The 20,318-nt window shown below is 50.9% G+C and overlaps 1 protein-coding gene across 1 annotated transcript; it reads right to left on the bottom strand.

Annotated features, from left to right (window-relative positions):
• Positions 1-1,648: 1,648 nt before the first annotated feature.
• Positions 1,649-16,761, bottom strand: nedd9 (neural precursor cell expressed, developmentally down-regulated 9; the record flags this gene model as incomplete). Its single annotated transcript, XM_080527358.1, has 7 exons — positions 1,649-2,224; positions 3,275-3,364; positions 3,897-5,207; positions 6,214-6,357; positions 6,549-6,647; positions 14,955-15,383; positions 16,723-16,761. 7 exons carry the CDS (start codon positions 16,759-16,761, stop codon positions 1,649-1,651), a joined length of 2,688 nt encoding a protein of 895 aa, XP_080383484.1.
• Between the last annotated feature and the right edge of the window lie 3,557 nt (positions 16,762-20,318).

Genomic DNA, 20,318 nt, shown 5'->3' with positions numbered 1-20,318 from the left:
GCGGCGTATGGTCTGGGCACTGACAGGCTGACATCCCACTTCTGCAACCTCTGCAGCAATGCTGGAAGCACTCGCACGTCAATTTTTGGAAACCAACCTCTGGATATGACGCTGAGCACGTGGACTCACCCTCTTTGGTCGACCCTGGCGAGGCCTGTTCAGAGTGGAACCTGTCCTGGAAAACCGCTGTATGATCTTAGCCACTGTGCTGCAACTAATTTTCAGGGTGTTGGCAATCTTCTTATAGCCAAGGCCATCTTTGTGAAGCGCAATAATCCTTTTTTTCAGCCGCTCAGAGGGCCCTATTATGCACTTCATAAGTCTTAAGCAATAAGACGAGGCGGTAGATCTAAACTTAAGACGTGGAGGCGTGGTCAAGGCCACTTTGCTATTATGCGTGCGGTAGTGGGCGCCTAAAACCCGGCGCTAAGCCCAGAAATTAGTCATGGGTGTGTTTTGGGCGTCTTCTCAATCAACCCAATCAGCGTGCCAGGTGCCATTCCCTTTAAGAACCGGCTGCGTTAAGTCATTAGCGCTATGCTATTATGGATGTCCTAAGAAGGAGGTCAGCGCGCTTCTCTGCAGAAGAAAGTAACAAGCTCGTGCATGAGGTCAAGGCTCGTCAGTTCGCAATCTTTGGAACGGCGCGAAATCCTCCCCGAGCCGAGGTGGTGAAACAGGCGTGGGAAGAAGTAGCTCGTGTTTGAAAACGTGCATGAAGTCTAGCGCCTAAGAACTTTTCAAACCACTTCTTAGCGCTAGGCGCAAACTCAGATCGCATAATAGCAGTAGCGCCTAACGCACTTCATTAACATATGAACACTCCCACAATGAGTAATATATGCACGGGAGTCTTACGTCTTATGTGTGGGCGCCTAGGGACACCTGCATAATAGCAGTAGCGCGTATGAAGAGCATAATAAGGGTGGCGGTAGGTCTTAACCTGGCGGTGCGTCTTAATTAAGACTTAAGACGGCAAGTTAAGAAGTGCATAATAGGGCCCAGAGAGTTCCTTGCCATGAGGTGCCATGTTGTCCAGCATTCAGAGAGAATTGTGCCCAAAACACCAAATTTAACAGCCCTGCTTATCATTTACACCTGAATCCTTGTAACACTAACGAGTCACATGACACCAGGGCGGGAAAACAACATCATTGGGCACAATTAGGACATGTTCACTATGGGGTGTACTCACTTTTGTTGCCAGCTGTTTAGACATTAACAGCTGTGTACTGAGTAATTTTCAAAGGACAATAAATCTATACTGTTATTCAAGCAGCACACTGACTACTTTAAGTTATATCAAAGTTTCAGTAGGATAATGTTATCCCCTGAAAGGATATAACAGAATATTTGCAAAAATCTAAAGGGTGTACTCACTTTTGAGATATACTGTATATATACACACACACACACACACACACACACACACGTCTTAGCTGTCCATCGTGTTCGATGATGACGCTTGCTCCAGGGATGGGGGGGGGCAGGGGGTTTCAGCGACGCTGTCGCTGGTGCCACTTCTCGTGGGCGTTGACACACACACACACACACACACACACACACACACACACACACACACACACATACATACATACACACATACACACACAGGTGTCTCTGGTGGGTGAAATGGGAGTGAAGGTCATCATAAAGCGGCCATCTGGAGCAGCTGTTCTTTAAACTGCTGAGAGTGGTGCGACAGGTCCGTGACCCGGTCCACCATCTCCTGGATGGCGACTGTGTTGGGGTAGTGCAGGGCGGCCGTCTTGGTGGCGCCCACGACAGTCTTCAACAGGTCGCACAGCACGTTGCTGGAGTTCATGACCCGGTTGGCCACCTCGGGCGTGGCTGCCTGCCGGGACAGCGTGTCCCCGATGAACACCAGTTTATGGGCGCTGAGGATGACGAACTTGCTGTGCGCCACGAAGATGCGGGGGGGCTGTCCGGCGCCCACGCAGCCGAAGAAAGCGTCCACGGCGTTCAGCAGCGTGACAAAGTGCTGCTGGCACTGCTCCGAGTAGAAGCCCAGCAGCTGACGGTCCCGCCCACACAGCTGGGCCCCGCCCCCTCCCAGGGAGTTGGAGGGAGAGGAGGAGGAGTCTGAGGGGGAGGAGGAGGAGGAGGGGGCAGTGGGGGCGGAGTGCTGGTGGGAGATCCACTGCGTGATGTCATTCTCTACGGGTTTGATGACTTCCTGCTCCAACTGCTTGAACTGGTTTATCTGTGGAGAGAGAAAAATAAATGGATTAATACATTTTAATACAGTCGTTTCTACTTTAAGACTTCTGTGAAATGTTTAAATGGATTAAGTGAAGCTGTGTGGGACTGCAGAGAGAGAGAGAGGGGGGGGGGGGGGGAACATGTCTGATACACATTACACATGACGAAATATGCAATTTAAATCTGATCGTATCAGTACAAGCCACTTGGGAATCTCATTTATTTTGTGCCATAAAGAGATAAGCATAATTGGTAGGGGATTCAGTGAAACCGTTTATCTCTTGATTCCTTGGTTCTGTGTGTGTGTGTGTGTGTGTGTGTGTGTGTGTGTGTGTGTGTGTGTGCGTGTGTGTGTGTGTGTAGGCCCGAGGTGACATCTGCCTGGTGGGTCACTCTGTCACAGTGGGTGAGATGTTCACCTCCCCAAGCTCAGTTCTATTCTAAGCACTGTGGACTCTAAAAGTAACTTTGTGTGTGTGTGTGTGTGTGTGTGTGTGTGTGTGAGAGACAGAGAGAGTGCATGTGTGTGTATGTGTGTGTGCATGTGTGTCTGTGTGACAAATGTAAAGAGTGGTTAAAACTGAGCTACATTGATTCTACTGTCCATTTCCTTTTTTTAATTAATTTATTTTTTTACATTTTTTACAAATGTACATTTGAGAAATTTAGCAGACGCATTTATCCAAAGGGACTTACAACAAGTACATTTGTCTAAGTAAGTGAATCATCTATACATCAGGCATCATAAGAAAAACAAATCTATGCTAGGACTAGGGGCCATTGGCAGTCACAATGCTAGAAGAAGGATTTTTTTCTTTTGTACATTTACAGTACAGGAACTGTACAGGAGGTAGTGGGGATGAAGAGGTCTTCAAGAGCGACTAATACGAGCCACAAAAATTATGTAAAAATCTGTACTCATCACAATGGCTTAGTACTGTACTTCAGTTCCTTATCACCAAACGTTTGGACAAGGACTAAGCATACGAAGAGAGAGAGACATAATAATAATAATAAGAAGAAGAAGAAGAAGAAGAAGAAGAACCCTTACCTGTTCCTGACCCAGCTGCACCTTGCTCTGCTTAACAATGTCCTCCTTGTCCAGAAGCTCCTTCTGCTGCCTCTCAAAGTCCTCTTTCCCCTGTGGACAGAGAAGAGGACTGTGTGAGGAACACTACACTAAAACAGTGGATTCTAAGAGCACAGGTGAGGTGACACTTTGTCATTTGAATGAATACACACACCCTTATTGAACCTTTAAACCCGCTACTATTCCTGTAACTCGTCTGAAGATTAAACATGTCCACCCTCTCGCCCAGTGGTCTGGAAACCTGCTAGAATATGATCATATATGCCATTTAGCAGACGCTTCCAAAGTCCAAATCCAAAGTGACTTACAACACAGTGAGTGCATACATGTTTTGTATATATGGTCCCAACGGGAATCGAACCCGCCATGCTCTACCAACTGAACAAAACAGGAGCTCCATTCAGAGTACCGGTGCTGAATAAAACACTTCTGGTGTACAGGATGTGAGTGATAACAATCCCTGTCTAATCTAGAGATCTAATCTAATCATCTGAGGAACAGATGGGACCAGATTTGGCGGGTGGGGGCTAGAGTCAGTCACACACACACACACACACACACAGACATGCACACACGCACATACCTGCAGATGCACGTAGTCATAGTCCTCCATCCAACTCTTCACACACTTCTCACTGTTGTTCATGTTGCTCTTGTCCTGGCCGGAGGAGGGCACGGGGAAGGGCTTGGTCTGGCCCCCGTAGTTGTCTATGTCTGAGGGGGGGGAGGTCAGCGGGTGGATGACCCCCTCCTCCGGCGTGCCCCCCCCTCTGGGGTAGGACTGCCCGTCCGTGGCGGGCGCCCGCCTGAACAGCATCTCGGCGTTGCCGCCCACCGTGGAGGCCAGCTGCTTGGCGTCGTCGGGCACCGTCCTGGACACCATCACGAACCGGTCCAGGTCGTCGCTCTTCATCTGCTGCTTGGCGCCAGAGGAGACGCCGGGGCTAGCCAGGGCGCTGAGGGACCAGCCGCAGCTCTCCAGCGCCTGGTAGGTGGCCAGGAGGATCTGCTGGGAGTCCTCCAGCCTCCCCAGCTGCCTCCTCAGCTTGCTGTGCAGGCTGGGGTCCGACAGGGCCGTGGCGTTGGCCGCCGTGCCCCTCCCGAACACCAGGAAGTCCCCCAGGGCCGCCCGCACCCGGTCCAGCACGGCGCGCACCTCGTTGGCGTGCCGCTCCATGAAGGGGTAAGTCCTCCAGTGGGGGGAGAGGGCCAGGCTCTGCAGGGCCCCCGCTGAGGCGTCCACGGCCTGCTGCAGGCGGCACAGCCTCTGCACGGCAGCGTCCAGGTCAAGGGTCAGCCGGCCTTCTGCGCCGCAGCCGCCGCCCGCCGTGGAGGAGGAGGAGGTGGACATGCTGCTGCGTGTGCTGCCCGTGCTGGAGAAGGACAGGCGGTTCACCCCGTCCGTCACGTCCCCCGTCGCCGCCGCCGCCGATGCCGGAGGGGGGAGGATGTCGTAGACGCCACCGCCGCCGCCCTTCCCCCCCCGGGGGTCTCCTCCTCTCTCCGAGGATGGGGTGGCGGATCTGTGCTGCTGCTGGGGAGGGGGGGTGGGGAAGGGCTGCTGCATCCCGCGGGGGAAGTCGTACAGGTCCCTCCCCCCCGGGGCCCCCCCGGGGTATTGGGGGGGGGCAGGGGGTGGGACGTCGTAGATGCCCTCGTTGTCGTTGGCGATGACTGCGGCGGCGGGGCGGAGGAGGTGGTGGTGGTTGGGCGGCTCCAAGCAGCCGGGTGGAGGGGGGAAGTCGTAGTTGGACTGGGTGCACTTGGAGGGCTTGGTGAGGGCGGGCGGGGGCACGTCGTAGACGCCCTCCTGTTTGTGTTTGAGGGGCTGGGGGAAGTCGTAGTTGCCCTCCTGGATGGCGGGGCTGCTTCTGCAGGGGGGCACGGAGTACACCTGGGGGGGGCAGTAGGTTTAGTAGGGGCATCATAGTGTATTATAACGCATCAAAGGGCATCATAGTGCATCATAGGGCATTATAGTGCATCATAGTGCTTCATACACATTGATTTCCAAGGGCCTTCGTGCCACATCATTTCAGTTGGAGATAGAGGAACCGAGATTGTCGGTCGGTTGCTGCCCGATATTATTTGCGAAAACCTCAAAAAGTTCTACATCCTGTTCATTCCCTTTCCAACGCAGCACAGTATAGTGGAAATGGCAAGCGTAAGCATTCACAACGTTGAGTTGACAGTGTGGAATATGTATTCTGACGTACATGGCACACAGCATGAAAGCAGAGCCGGGTACATAAATACAAAAAAACTGAACCGGTGGGCTGTAAGCGACTTCAAGTCAGCCTTGAAATGGGCTCCTTGCTGCCATACGGGCCGGCCCCGAACTGTAATTAGGAACGACACAAATAACAGGGCTCCCGCATACTTCACGTTATTACAAACAAACGGATGGCTCGGAGCCCGGCAGGGTTCTGGAACCTCCGGTGAAATGTAAGAAGCAATCATCTCAGCCCGGGACGCTGCCTGAGAGAGTTCACAGGGAGAGAGAAAACTTGTCCTCGAGCTAGGAGTTTTTTTCTCGCTCGAACAGTATTGGCAGTCTAGGCTTTCATTTAGGGCCGACCGCGAGAATGTCATGAATATGATCGTTTGACATATTCATTCATTTATTACAGGCAATTAAGACGGATACACGGTCTGCATCAATAAACACATAGCAACATTTTCCGGGCAACAAACGGATACCACTTCCTGAATATGGCATTATGAGAATTAAATAGATTGCGACCGACCGGGCTAGATTATATATACGTAGAAATCGGAGGACGGACTCATTGTAATGCATGGAATGGGATGAGGAAAGGTAGCAAACACAGGATCCTCTGTGTGTGTGTGTGTGTGTGTGTGTGTGTGTTTGGTGTGTGTTTGTTTGAGTGTTCTCCTACCTCTTGCATAGAGGGGGGGATATCGTAAACCCCCTGTGTCCTGGGGTCCATCTGCATGGACGGGGGGATGTCGTAGACTCCTTGGGAGTGGGCGTTCCCAGAGTAGGGCGATCCCATCTGTTTTACGGGGGGAATGTCATAAACCTGGAGGAGAAGAAGAAGAAACATGGAAACATGGATTAAAACAACGGAGGATTTACTGTAGTGTGTGTGTGTGTAGAGCTGAATGTAAAGCTAGCTATTTAAACACTACATGTGTATTATGTGCTAATGTATTAAGTTAAGGATTAGTATATAGGTGTGTGTGTGTGTGTTCGAAAGAGTGAGACACCTACCCCCTGTGATCGGAGAGGGGGGACATCATAGAGGTCCTGTTGGTTGTGCTGGCCTGGGCTGTAGGCGTAGGACTGGCCCACTCGGGTTGGGGTCACCACCTGTGTCCCATAAGGGGAGGGAGGAGGAGGGGGGGGGGAGAGAGAGAAAGAGAGAGAGAGAGAGAGAGAGAGAGAGACAAACAGTTAAGTCTCCTGGCTGTCTGAGACAGCAGCAGCTGACAGCTGGCCCATGACAGTCCCATAAACATTTCACCCATTATTTCCTTCAGAGTTGTGACGTCGACTGTGTCTCGGTCGCTAGGTTGAGAGTCTTGTACGTGTCTCGCTAGCTAGGTAGCTAGCTCCGCTCGCTAGCACTGTCTCATGACTTCCATGGCTTTTTTTTTTTTTTTCTTCTCTGTGTTTCTGTTTCCCACTGACTCCCTCGTCCTCATGTGACCCCGGTGGCGGTAATTACATCTCAGCCAAATCACTCGTGACAACAGAGCCCCCCCCCCCCCCTCCAAAACCGCGTGATAAACAGACGCCCGGGCGAGGGGGTGACGGTGATGTGGGTGACGGAGAGAGACAGCTGGGCCGGGTGGAGGTAGACATCGGAGGACGGGCTCATTGTAAATGCATGATACCTTTCCTCGTTCCGTTCCATGCATGACAATGAGCCCGTCCTCCGATTTCTGCCTCCACCAGCCTCCACGAGTACAGAGAGATGGGGAGCCGAGCCTCAGTAGCAGGGGCAGGAGGGGGGGGGGGGGGGTACAGGGGTAAGGGCTGGGGGAGGCTTCTCCTCCCTCCTTTCCATCATCCTCTCTGGTTTCTCCTCCTCGCCGTAAACTATGTTTCTCTGTTTGTTTGTGTTCCCTCCCTCCTCCTCCCTCCCTCCTTCTTTCCTGTGACTGTTTAATCAGCCCCTCGGGATCTCTCCTGCTCCCGCTCTTCCTCCCGGTGTCACCCCTCCTCACCCCTCCTCACCCCGCTCCAGACCACCTCACTGCCTCAGACAGACAGAAGAATTCCAAGAATGACCCCCCCCCACCACCACCACCCCCCCCAATACACACAATCAAACAAACACACACAAACACACACAAACACACGCACACACATGCACACACATGCACACACACACACACACACACACACACACACACACACACACACACACACACACCACCATCACCACACTGAAACAAGCAGGGTTCATTGGCAGGGCTGTAAAATGGGAACCATACGTATGGCATCCTGCTCTGAGGCAGAGAGACTGGAGGGAGGTAGAGGCTTCGTCTAAAAGTCTTAACTTCCCCCTCTAAGTCCCTGCATGGCCATCCTAATACCTAACACCTCTCATTCAATCAGAAGCATGGTAGGAGCCCTAATGCTAACATAAGACCACTTCCAACCTGAAATTAGATCAAATAAATTAAAGAGAGAGAGAAGAGAGAGAGAGAGAGAGAGATAGAGAGAGAGAGATAGAGAGAGAGAGAGAGAGAGAGAGAGAGAGAGAGAGAGAGAGAGAGAGAGAGAGGAGAATTAGGACAGAACTAAGACCAGAGGAAACTGGCAGAGTTTGAAAAGGGGGAGATAGAGAGATAGAAGAGGGGGGGATAGAGAGGGTTTGAAACAGGAGACACAGAGGCACACATAAAAGAGACACAGAGAGGTCGAACCCCAGACAGAGAAAGGAAAAACCGAGAGTAGGCCTCCAGAGGAATGCCATTCAATTGTGAGGGAGCCTGCCGGAGAACATCAGCAGACCATATGGTTCTCATAAGCGCGATTGGGAACATTCCCTCCGTGATTTAAGGTGTTCATTGTTGGCATTCCTGTCCGTCTATACATCATCCCCCAGGGCCTACAGGGTCAAAGCCTCGTCATGCACTTCTGGGATCCTGTGCGTCAAACCCACAGCTCGGATATAAACCACGGCCATTGAGACTGGCTGGGGAACAAATAACAAATACCTCAGCTAGCTGCATTCTACATTCTATTCTTCTGTCTCACTCACACACACACACACGCACGCACGCACGCACGCACAAGCACACACACACACACACCCCTGGTTTGGGTAAAACTCCCTGGGCACGCAACTCGACACACAAGCTACCCTTTACAAAACAACAAAGGCGAGAGATCTGGAGTGAAAAAGAAAGTTCCCTGCTCTCTGCAGACTGCCAGTCCCTATGGCTTGAGACTCCCACTTTTCCTGTGGGAAAGTACATGGAGTAGTGTGGAGAGTCGACCCACACAGAGGAGATCTCTGTTCGGAGTAAAGAGACTTGTAGTACAGTGGCGAGCCACCAAGATGACCGCCCGTACTTGTGAAAGCCACGGTGCCAATCGACAGGTACATGCCATTCCTCTGTGTTCCCACCCTCTGTCCTCCTCGTCACTGGCTCCTCTCAGACTCTGCCAGACACACACAGCTCGTTTATTTCCCATCTACACCCTCTGTTTACCCAGCAGGCTCTGAGGCGGGGGGGGGGGGACCACTTGGCGCTCGCTAATGGCCGCAGGGTCAATATTGACAAGGCTGTTGAAGCTACGCTCTCTTTTTATTTTATTTTACGGAGGTGGTGGCCGGTGGCGGCGGCGGCGGCGGCGATGGCATCAGAGGGGCCGTGGTGACATCATCCAGGTCTGGGGGTGGGACGGGGGGACGGGGGGGGGACTGGGTAAACGCTGGTTCGCACTCAGGTGACAGGCTCCTAGGATTGCATGGTGGGGGAGCCACCGGGGCTGTGGGAGACGACTATAGGGAGGGATCAGGTTCAAACTGGAGGCCTGCAGGGCCCTTGTGGAGCCTTGTTGTTTTGGAATAACACCGTGACTAGACCAACACTACTACTGTGTAGTCATATGGAGTTAGACTGAGTGAGTGAGCGAGTGAGTGACTCACGGCTCCTTTTCAGGATGCCTCGTTGACATAATAGTCCTGACAGGTTCCAGTTTGAGCAGGTTTTTTCGGGGGGTTTTCTTGCCTTATTATTTCAGGAGTAATCCTTGTGTCATATAGCTGACGGCAAGCATAATATTTGCGGTGGATTTAGAATGTCGGCCCCTCATTATGACTTGATGACCATGTAGTAATGTCTGTAATGCTAAACTGCTAATGATTCAGCTCTGAAAAGCTTAGGCGAGTGTGACTTACGTGTGTGTACATGTGTGGCTAGGTGTGTGGCTATGTGTGCGTGTGGCTAAAGTGTGTAGGTGTGTGTGTGCGTGTGTGTGTTTGTGTGTGTGGCTAGGTGTTTGCGTGTGTGTATACAGGCAGTAAGTAGCTGTGTAGGTGCAGAAAGGCCCACCAGGATGTTATGGTTTGACACCTTTTCATTGCTCACACACACATGTAACATGGTCCTTTTCTCTCACTGGTGACACTTGTCAACAACCCCATCAAGCTCAGGTCACAGAAATGGTGTCAATGGCGTTGGCAGCAACTGACCTCTCTTCATCCGGATTTCATCCACTCAGACCACACTCCTACCACACTCCTACCATCCATCTACCTCCCTATCCATCCATCCATCCATCCATCCATCCCTTATCTATCGCTCTGTGTGTGGTGCTGCTGGTACAGACATCCTTCTCTCATTACAGCCCCCCCTGCCCTACACACACACACACACACACACACACCAAGCACAAACACCAAGCACACACCAAGCGCGCGCACACACACACACACACACACACACACACACACACACACACACACACACACACACACATCAAGCACAAACACCAAGCACACACCAAGCACCCAACCCCCCATTTACCCGTTAGCCTGCGTCAACACAATGCTGTTGTTTCAGCTTTCAGGGACTGAGGAGAGGAGGGTGGGCAGCAGAACTCACACAGAGTGAGACATTCACTCAGTATTTAGTCAGCATGAAATCCAACCCGCTTCCATTACACCCCAAACACGTATTATTCATAAGATCACTAATAATTGCTGATGACTGCGTGGCGTTATTTGTACGCTGGCCGCCCCAACAGGATAGGGTAGGGTTGTTGTTCTAGAACAATCCTGTCTTCTTCTCTGTTTCAACAGGCCACCCAGTGTGTGCTGAATCACAGCAAGGTAGCTTAACGGTGGCGTTCTGGGTTTATTTTGCTTGCCTGTTTCGATGGGGGTCACCTCGGCTGGCTGCTAATGTTCCCTGTGCCACGGCTCGGAAAAACGGCGGTGGCCTACTAACGCGCCAAACTAATTACTGCAGGTAATTAAGTGGCGAGTCCCGTGAGGCACCGCGAGCCGTCGTCTCCGTGCCGCGAGCCAAACCAAACGAGCGACCGCCGCGTCTCGCGTCCAAACAGAGACCAGGGTCGGACCGCGGGTTTCGTAACGAGGAGAAACGTTAAGAGGAGAAACGACGCGACGACGTCCGACACTAATAAGGATCATCTCTGATCAAAGAGAAGCTCCCCCAGGCAAAGCCAGTTTTTTTTAAATGTGATTATCCTACCAGAGGTAGATTTAATGACGGCGGCGCCATTTTCTGTTTACTTTCCAGGAATACAATTATCACGAGACGGCCTTCTGACTGGAGGGAAAGTGAACGGAAGGGAAGAGGGGGAGATGAATAATGAGAGACCCTTGCCAGGATAGATTTAAACAGGGGAAAATGGAAGGTACCTTTCAGCCAAGCATTTCCTGCCCCTTCCACCCCCCCCCCCCACTCCCTCCTTCCCTCCTTTTTCTTACTCCTTCGCAGACAGCTCTGAACTTTCCCGGGAGGGGAGCTCTCTCGGTATGCGGACCGCACAGCCAAAAGGCTTTTTCGATACAATGGGATTTATGACCTTGCCTCTGGGTTCAAATCTCGCAGGCCAGTGATTTGTCACCACGACGACAATGGAGTGTCTAAAGGAGAAGGTGGACTAGCTCCAGGAAGTAAATAATTCACTTATCTACTACTGGGGCCATTCCTGACGTGATTAGAGGGACAGAATATGGCGCGCCAGCCTCACAAACAAGACATTCATTAACGTTAACCTGGTTAACTTTGACAGAAGAATCTTATCAAGGTAGATAGACAACGCCCCCCCGCCCCACGACTGCAGACGCAGTCTCCAGTGCACTTCCCGGGGGTTGTGGGAGTTTTCTGAGTCCTCCACGGTGATTCTTCTGGTACTGGACGAACCAGGACACAAAGGATAGGATCTGTATGTATGGGTATGACAGAGAACAGGAAGTGTGCCCATGAAAGGAGCGAGCCGTTCCCTGAGAGCCAGGATGTGAGGGAGAGAATGCAGCCTGGTAGGAGTAGATAAGACGCCTTTGACGGCGCGGGAGGGGGCCTTTGAACTTCGACCCCGGGCCCGGTCTTTGAGCTCTGTGACCTCACCGCCTGACTCAGAGAGAGAGGGGGAATTACCAAAGAAAGCAGGAAGTAGTAGGAAGAAGGAAATCAAATTTTCGCAAAAGTGACGGAGGAGGAACAGACGCACCTTTCAGAGGAGCAGTTATAAAAAATAAAAAAGAAAGAAAGAAAGAAAAGAAGATCTGTGGCGGCGCTGAAGGATGGATGATGAACGTCTGTCTAACACCAGAGTGACAACGACACTGCAAGGCTACTCCTGGACCTCTGTGTGAGAGGCTCTTTGTGTGGCAGAGAGCTCCAGGGATGGGTCCGTCCCCAGCCCAGCTTTGAGGCCTTGAATGGGGCAGCTGTGGGGAGCTTTAGCTCACCCTCCCTGGAGGGTCACACAGGGACAGGACAGGGCCAGCTGCATTAAATCCAATAGAGCGAGATGGAGAGAGAGAGAAACGGAGAGAGAGAGAGAGACAGAGAGAGACAGAGAGAGAGACAGAGAGAGAGAGAGAGCGCCAAACCTCAGTATGCCTTTATATACCAAAGCCCTACGCCACATGAAAAGAAAAATAACCGGTTGCCAATCTGGGGTTGGCATGCAAACACGAGTACACATACATGCACACAAACACACGTGCGCACGCACACACACACACACACACACACACACACACACACACACACACACACACACACACACACACAGTAGGCCCTGCTGCTGGGTCCTTTCACAGTAGGGGGATGACATGTTGATTTGTAGGATTTGGTGGAATATGAGATGGGATTATCAAGGCAGGAGGGCTGTGTCTGTGCCCATAATCATTTGATTCCTCGGAAGTGTGTGTGTGTGTGTGTGTGTGTGTGTGTGTGTTTGCTTGGCAACAGGAAATCCCTCTCTCTCTACTCTCAAAACACACCCCACCCAACTTTACCCCACCCCACCCCACCCCAACCCTCTCGCTTCGTACGGACCAGCGCTGTGCTGCCTGCCTGGCAGAGTACTGAGTCAGAGCCCGGTGGAAAAACAACAGGGCTCTGTCTGGACTGGGCCTGGCACGGCGCACAGAGCCGCCATTGCTCTCCTTAATGGCCAGGAGCACAGCTGAAATCTGCACCACTTAAACGCAGATTGGAGGGGCAGACATCGAGAGAAGTCGCAATTCAATCCCATACAAGGGCGATTATGCCCTGCAGACACAAGAGGCCCCTTCATTACAGACACATTGGGGTTTCTCTACCTCATCACCCGCGCCTGGTTCGTGTTGTTAACCTCGGCGAGCTAAGCTCCTCTATCTGAGGCCATTACGACGCGTTTATGTGGCTCCGTAATACGCTCATTCTGTGGCAGCCATTTTTTTAGCTCTTTTCCCCCGAACTCTCTCAGCGTGTGTTTTGACTGGGTGTGAGCGCAGGTGGCTCTCTCTCTTGCTGTGATTGACAGCTCTCCTGTTCTGAGCCAGTCTCTACCGGTCTCAGCCACCTCCCTCCTCTGTGCCTCCTGACTGGCTGGCTGGCTGGCTTATCCAGGCCCTTCCTGTGCAGTGTGTGTGTGTGTGTGTGTGTGTGTGTGTGTGTGTATGCGCGCTTATCCAGACTGTTCCGGTGTAGCGAATAACACACCGTCCCCTAAGCTGCAGGCGCCTGCCCCGTATTTACCCGACAAACACACACCTTGGGTAATTTCTGAGACAACTGAAGCTTTCCTGTCGAAAAAATCCCCCGGGATAAGAAAAATACGGCCAAGTTATAATAATTTTCGGGTCTCCTGAGGGGATAGAAGAGAGTGCCACATCCAGTTAAGTGCTTGGATAAACAGGAGGCTTTCTCTAATTTATTTCATATGCCTCCGTTTGAACGAACACACCCTTCCCCAAAGTTCCCGTACGGTATAATTATATTTTCTGCCCTCATCGGCAAAGCGATGGGAAAACTTGCTCTTACCGCAGAAAAATACACGTTTTCTCTGACAGCCTGAGATATATGTCTTTATAGATATGCTTTAGGCAACCTGTGACAGCACAAAAATACACTGACTGAGGTATTCCCTGTAACATAAATAGCCATATAAATATATATAAGCATACACGGCTGTTGAAGTCATTTGCAGAGGGGTTAAACTGCAACCTGCTGCAGTAGCCAGTAGGTACAGTACTCAGAGTCCAAAGCAACACTAAAAGCAGGCAGCTTTGCAGCTGGACGCTAAAACCAAACCCGAAAAACACAGATCTGTTTGCTTTTCCATGAGTTCTGCCCCTGTTTCACTACCCTGTCTGTGGCTTCCCATACACACCAGGTCGCCAGCACACAAATAAGCCAACGAGGAGCCCTGGCCCTGGCTGCATTAAAACACTGGCCTGTTCTGTGGTGAAAAACTCAACTGAGTGAACGCCAGGCCAGTGCGGAGGGTACACCCTGTCCACATTTCACATCACACTCCCCCCACAATCCCTCTGGCCTGTGTGTGTGACTGCCTCTGTGTGTGTGTGTGTGTGTGTGTGTGTGTGTAATCAGTCACAGAAGACCAGTCCATCCAGCACCAGCGTCGTGGCAGGCTGTGCAGGACAACAACTGCACTGTGGTTTTAATGCCCCCGTCACATTGAGACGCCCCGTGTTTACCCGTGTTTGTGGTTCTACCAAGTTCTACCCTTTTCTTTCCTCCCTGGGCACTCCTGTGTCCTGCCTGCAGGCTGGGGGGGTCAGAGGGGATCTCATCGTCTACACTAGCTTTCCTCCTTTCCTTGTCTCCTTTCCTTCATCTACACTGAAGTGAGTGAACTTGGCAGGTGAACGTTAAATGCGGTCCGCCGTGGCGGTCCACCATATTGCTTTTAGCACTGGTTTCAGATCAGTTGCAGAGGAAGGTGGGGAGACAAGGAAGCTACATGAGACTATTGAGATACACCCTTAGTCTCTCCCATGTTTCTCTCACTCTCTCCCTTCCCATCCCTCCCTCTCTCTATCTCTCTGTCCACTCTTTTCCCTCCCTCCCTCTCTCTCTATCTCTGTGTCTGTCCACTCTCTTCCCCTCTCCCTATCTCTCGGTCCACTCTCTCCTCCTCTCCCTCCCTCCCTCTCTCTTTCCCCCTTACCTTGCCGGGTGTGTTGTCTGCAGCCAGGGCGTTCCTCAGCGGGGGGACCTGGTAGACGTCCTGAGAAGGGGGGACCTGGTAGATGCCCTGGCCCTGCCCCTGGCCACTCTGGTGGGACGGGGGCACCTGGTAGACCCCCTGGGAGGACGAGGACCCGGCCGTGTAGCCCTGGGGCATGATGGGAGGGGACTGGGCAGAGGCGGGGGATTGGCCGCCGACGGGGGACTGGGCGGCATCGAACATAGGCCCGATGAGCAGCTTGAGGCGGTTGCCGGGGGCGATGCCCTGGCGACCGTGCAGGGAGCAGAGCCACCAGCCCTCCAGGCCGCCGGTGTTCTGCTCGATGACGGTCAGGATGTCACCCTTCCGGAAGGCCAGCTCCTCCGGGGACTCGGGCATGTTGTCGTACAACGCCTTGGCCATCAGGTTCTAGAACGAGACAGAGAACAAAATGGAGGTGTCAGGCAAAAAAAACCTACAGTACAGTTTTAGCCTTGCGACTTAGTCAGGGCATTAACCATAGAGGTAGAGCCGTCTGAGTCAACTGTTAATAATAATCATAATAATAATAATACATTAGACTTATATAGCACTTTTCTAGACACACAAAGACGCTTTACAAACTGAAAAGATTGAGTAGTAATAATAAAAAGACAGTATAGGGGCCTAATTAAGGTAGTGCTGGGGACACATGGGAAGGGGGGGGGAGAGGGTTAACTGGAGAAGGCCAGCTTGAAGAGGTGGGTTTTGAGGGCCTGTTTAAATGTTGGGTAAGTAAGTTTGCTGTAAGTTCAGCCTTGCCCCCGTCAGTGCAGTAACCATAGAGAGAGAGCCGTCTGAGTCAACTGTTTATGACTGTAGTCTGATTCAACAGTTAGGTTAACGTACAGTGCTGAAGTACACCACGGAACGAGGCACACTGCTGGTTTCAAACACCTCACAAATACAAAGTACAACATGTTCCTAGTCAGGGTTCTGATTATTTCATCTGGATCCCACGGTTTAACTCCTCTATACACTTGCAATTATGTAAAACGACATTAACCCCATGGCCCCTTGCCAGATGTCCCTCAACTGATTTGAACTTGATAGGATTTCCCAAGTCTGGTCTGTTGTTGCCCCAGGGTACGACTATCCGACGGGTTGGTGGTGGTGTGTGTGTGTGTGTGTGTGTGGTTAGAGAGGGATAATGGCTCCTAACCACAGCACTGAAGATAGGAAATCCTCAGGGGATGTCGCTATTGTGCCTGTGAGGAGAGAGGCACTTAGCCCTAATGGCCTCGGTAAACACATCCATCTGATGGACGCTGTACATACCAGACAAAATAAATATACCATACACTCCCAGAGCTGGGCATGGCCGCATTACATTTCTTCCTCAGCACAGCAACTTTGGCACTTGCTCAGATCTTGCACGTCAGTGCAGTGAGAGAAAAAACTGTTATCGTCGAGAACATTTATGAATGCAAACACATCATCACCACCCTAATCAAGTGACTAAATACAGGCACTTGTTCGAAAACAAGTTTCTTGTTTCTCAAGCTAACTCTCTTTCTGTCTTTATCACACATTCTCACTACTCCTCTTACTCTCTTGTTCTTGTTCTTTCTCTTCCTCTCTCTCTCTCTCTCTCTCTCTCTCTCTCTCTCTCTCTCTCTCTCTCACTGTGTGGGAATCAGGAAGCCTTCTGTCCGGCTGCTCCTTCTGTCCAAGCCTTCCCTGTACGTTTCTGTTGCTTGTTGCCCTTTTTTCCACCCGGCCTGATTACCCAGGGTTCCCACGTGAAACCTGACTGGGCCAGTAACATCGTTATCTCTCTCTGGGGGCGTCTGGCTTCGCTAGCTATTGTCTCAGCGAGCGGTCACAGCCACCAACACCCAACGCACAATTACACCACTACAATTACCCCCCCACCCCCCCACCCCGCCCACCACCACCAGCTCCTGCACTAGCAGGCGTACCACGCACTTGAACTTGACCCCCGGAGGTCACCGCTAGCCAATGGGAGAGTAGGATCTGTCGGGGCTGCAAATTCAATAATATGATCACCACAAAACAAAGCTGACAGAGCGCTGGCCCACTCCCCAGGACAGGAAGAAGGAAAATGGTGATTATTTTAAGCATGAGCTCTCTCGTTAATCCCCTAGTGTGGTTCAAATATAGACACATCCATTTATGAGGGGGGGGGGCGGTTCATTGCCGTGACAACAAACTGTCACTCTCTCTCCTCAGCTCTGCCTCTTCTTGGGGGCATTGGGCCTTGACCCTGACCCTAAAACAGCTCAAAGTACTGTTATCATGTTGTAAAAAGTGACGTCGAGAGCAAAGGGGAGTATCCGCGGGTTGGTCGATGTGTAAAAACAACATCATGACTCATACATTTCAAAAACATAAAACATAACATCTTCTCTACTTATTATCTGCTGCCAACACTAATTAAAAGACTCATCCTAGCACTAAAAACAGAGAGAGAGACAGAGAGAGAGGGGGGGGAGGGAGGGAGGGAGGGAGGGAGGGAGAGAGAGAGAGAAAGAGAGAGAGAGGGAGGGAGAGAGAGAGAGAGAGAGAGAGAGAGAGAGAAGGAGAGCGAGGGAGAGCGAGTGAGAGAGAAAGAGAAAGAGAGAGAGAGCTCAGCTCAGCGATAAAGTGAGATAAGATAAGAGCAACGCGACGTGGTTGAAAGATGCACCACTAATCCTCACACCTCTCAGCCAGCCTGTCTGCTCCGCTCTCTGAGAGCTCTCAGCTTCTCCTCGTCTCAACAGCTCAGCCTCAGCCACAGTCACGCACAAATAGACTCACTGCACAAAGATGTAGTTTAATCTATCAGGGGTTTGACCACATACATTAAAATAGAATAGAATAGCACAGAGCCAACATAATGTATGTGTCATCAGCAGTATAGGCGACGCTTAGTGACAGTGAATACACTGTTTAGACTGCGGCAGTTGTGTCAACTGTTGTGGTCACTTCCTGTGGTCACATTAAGTAGGTCTCAGAAACTAACAGGATGAAACATAGTCACACACACTGAACAGTAACTTTACATTTAACTTTAGGTGTTAAAAAAGAAAAGAAAGAACATTATAGCAATGAAAAGTAGCCTAGACATTAAATGAACACATTTTGTTCATGTAAATCATTACGGCAAAACAGCAACTTAGATATTAAAGAAGACTCAATACAAGAATCAATACAAAATAGAATTACATTTTTTGAATGCTAAATAGTCCATTACATATTGAGACTGCTGGAGGACATTGTCCTTTTATCTTAAAAATCATTCAAATATCTCACTGTAAAATAGTAATCTGCTACAATATATAAAATATATGATATAAAATAATTTAATCATTTAAATTGTTTAAAGACACTTTTGTAATTTGACCTATCGCTAAGCCACACCCCTTTGAAAACTCGGACAAACAAACAACACACGCTCAAATTCTTCACTGACAGTGACTGACTGACCATGACTGAATGACATTCAATGACTTACAATGGTGGGAGTTATGTAAGTAAGAAGACATGTTTTTTTTAAATGACAAGAATATTTAGTCTAGAAGCTTTTCACCATCAGATATTAGCGAGTTGTTTGTCAGAGTTTTCTGCCTGTAGTGACCTTTGCTGTGGTATGATTGGAACATGTCTATTTCGGGGCGTGGCTTAGCGATAGGTCCATGGCAGCAGGTGGGACTGATGAGCGAGTGAATACTGTATCCTGGGCATAAACAATGTTTAGTTCTAACAAGGTGTCTCTATGGGCTGCTGTTGATCTTCCTGTAAACACATATGTTTGTCATTTGTCACGAAGGCTGGGAGACTGGCTGGGAGGCCCTGCACTTACTCTTCACTCCACAGATGAGAACCGTCTTCCTGGAAGTTATCTTTTAACGAGCTGTTAAGTAGCATGGCAAGGAGCATTCCACCGCCTCTCACGAACCATAACGAGGGTGTGTGTGTGTGTGTGTATGGGGAGGGGGGGTGCTTCTCTAAAGCCTAACGTCCCCCCGTGTCATGAGAATACAGGGTGGTCAAGGCGGGAAGATAATGGCCCTCTACAACAAACATGGTCCAGTGTGACCGTTGCTTAGCAGGTGCCGTCATCACAGATAACAAGGATAGGTAAGACTAGAAGTTTGATAACAGATTCAAGCGATACGCAAATACACACACGTACACACACACACACATACACATACACATACACAGACACAGACACAGACACAGACACAGACACAGACACAGACACAGACACAGACACAGACACAGACACACACACACATACACACACACACACACACACACACACACACACAGACACGTTGGAGATGGGTCATGTCTCTCTGTCCTTGACTACATCTGGCCAGTGATATATAGCCTTGGCCCTCTGGCACATATGGTATAGCAGTCATTAGAAAGTGTGGAATACTTCAGTGTTGAGCCATCCAGATCCACACATGGAGCACACACACACACACACACACATACACACACACACACACACACACACACACACACACACACACACATCCAGCTGTCTGGGCCCCGTTCCCCTTAACCCCCACTCTGCTCAGGAGACTGTGTTTCATGACTCACACACTTTCTAGATCAACAGGGCATTTTTCTCTGGTGTCTCGCCTAAACACAAATAACAGCTCTCTCATTCTGCCGAGGAAAAACATGTACTGCAGCACTGCTGACCAACCAGAAATAAAAATATCCTGTCTTACGTAACGCTACCACTGAAGGGCCCCACCTTAGCTCCCAGCCAGGATGCACACACACTCTCTCACTCTGCCTGCGCTCGCTGGGTGGTTTTGGCTCGGCCTCCCCTGTACACATCACCTTAATGAAGGAGGCTTTAGGGTAAATGAGCTCACAAATACGACAGGCAAAATTCCCCCTCCGGAGCAGCCAACATCACCACCACCACCGCCACAGGCAGCAGTGAACCGCGCCTCACCGCGCCACACGGCACAAATCTGTGTCCCCCTGGCAACGGGAGCAGCCCTGCATTTAAAGAGCCCAGGATTTAATCAGGCCCCAATGAGACAAGTGCCAGTGCTCCCCCCCCCCCCTCTCCCGTCCCGCGCGCCACTAAAAGTCGGTATGCTCCACGCTGTGAGAACATCATGCTGCTCCTAAAGAGACCAGGATTGAATCAGGCCCCAAACGAGACAAGTGGCAGTCAGTGGCGGCTGGTGCCCAAAAATTTGGGTGGGGCACAGCAGTGTGGCGGGGGGGTCCTCTTTCGCGCGCACGAATTTTTTTCCGTGTGCACGCGCATAAAACACGCACTGGCATTACAACCACTGTATAATTTCAACTTTCACCCTTAAAATGACCGTGTGGGCCATGGAG

Source organism: Nansenia antarctica (assembly GCF_963989245.1).
Source record: "Nansenia antarctica genome assembly, chromosome: 3".
Lineage (NCBI taxonomy): Eukaryota > Metazoa > Chordata > Actinopteri > Argentiniformes > Microstomatidae > Nansenia > Nansenia antarctica.
Note: the sequence above shows the minus strand (reverse complement) of the source record. Positions and strands in the feature narration are given on the sequence as shown.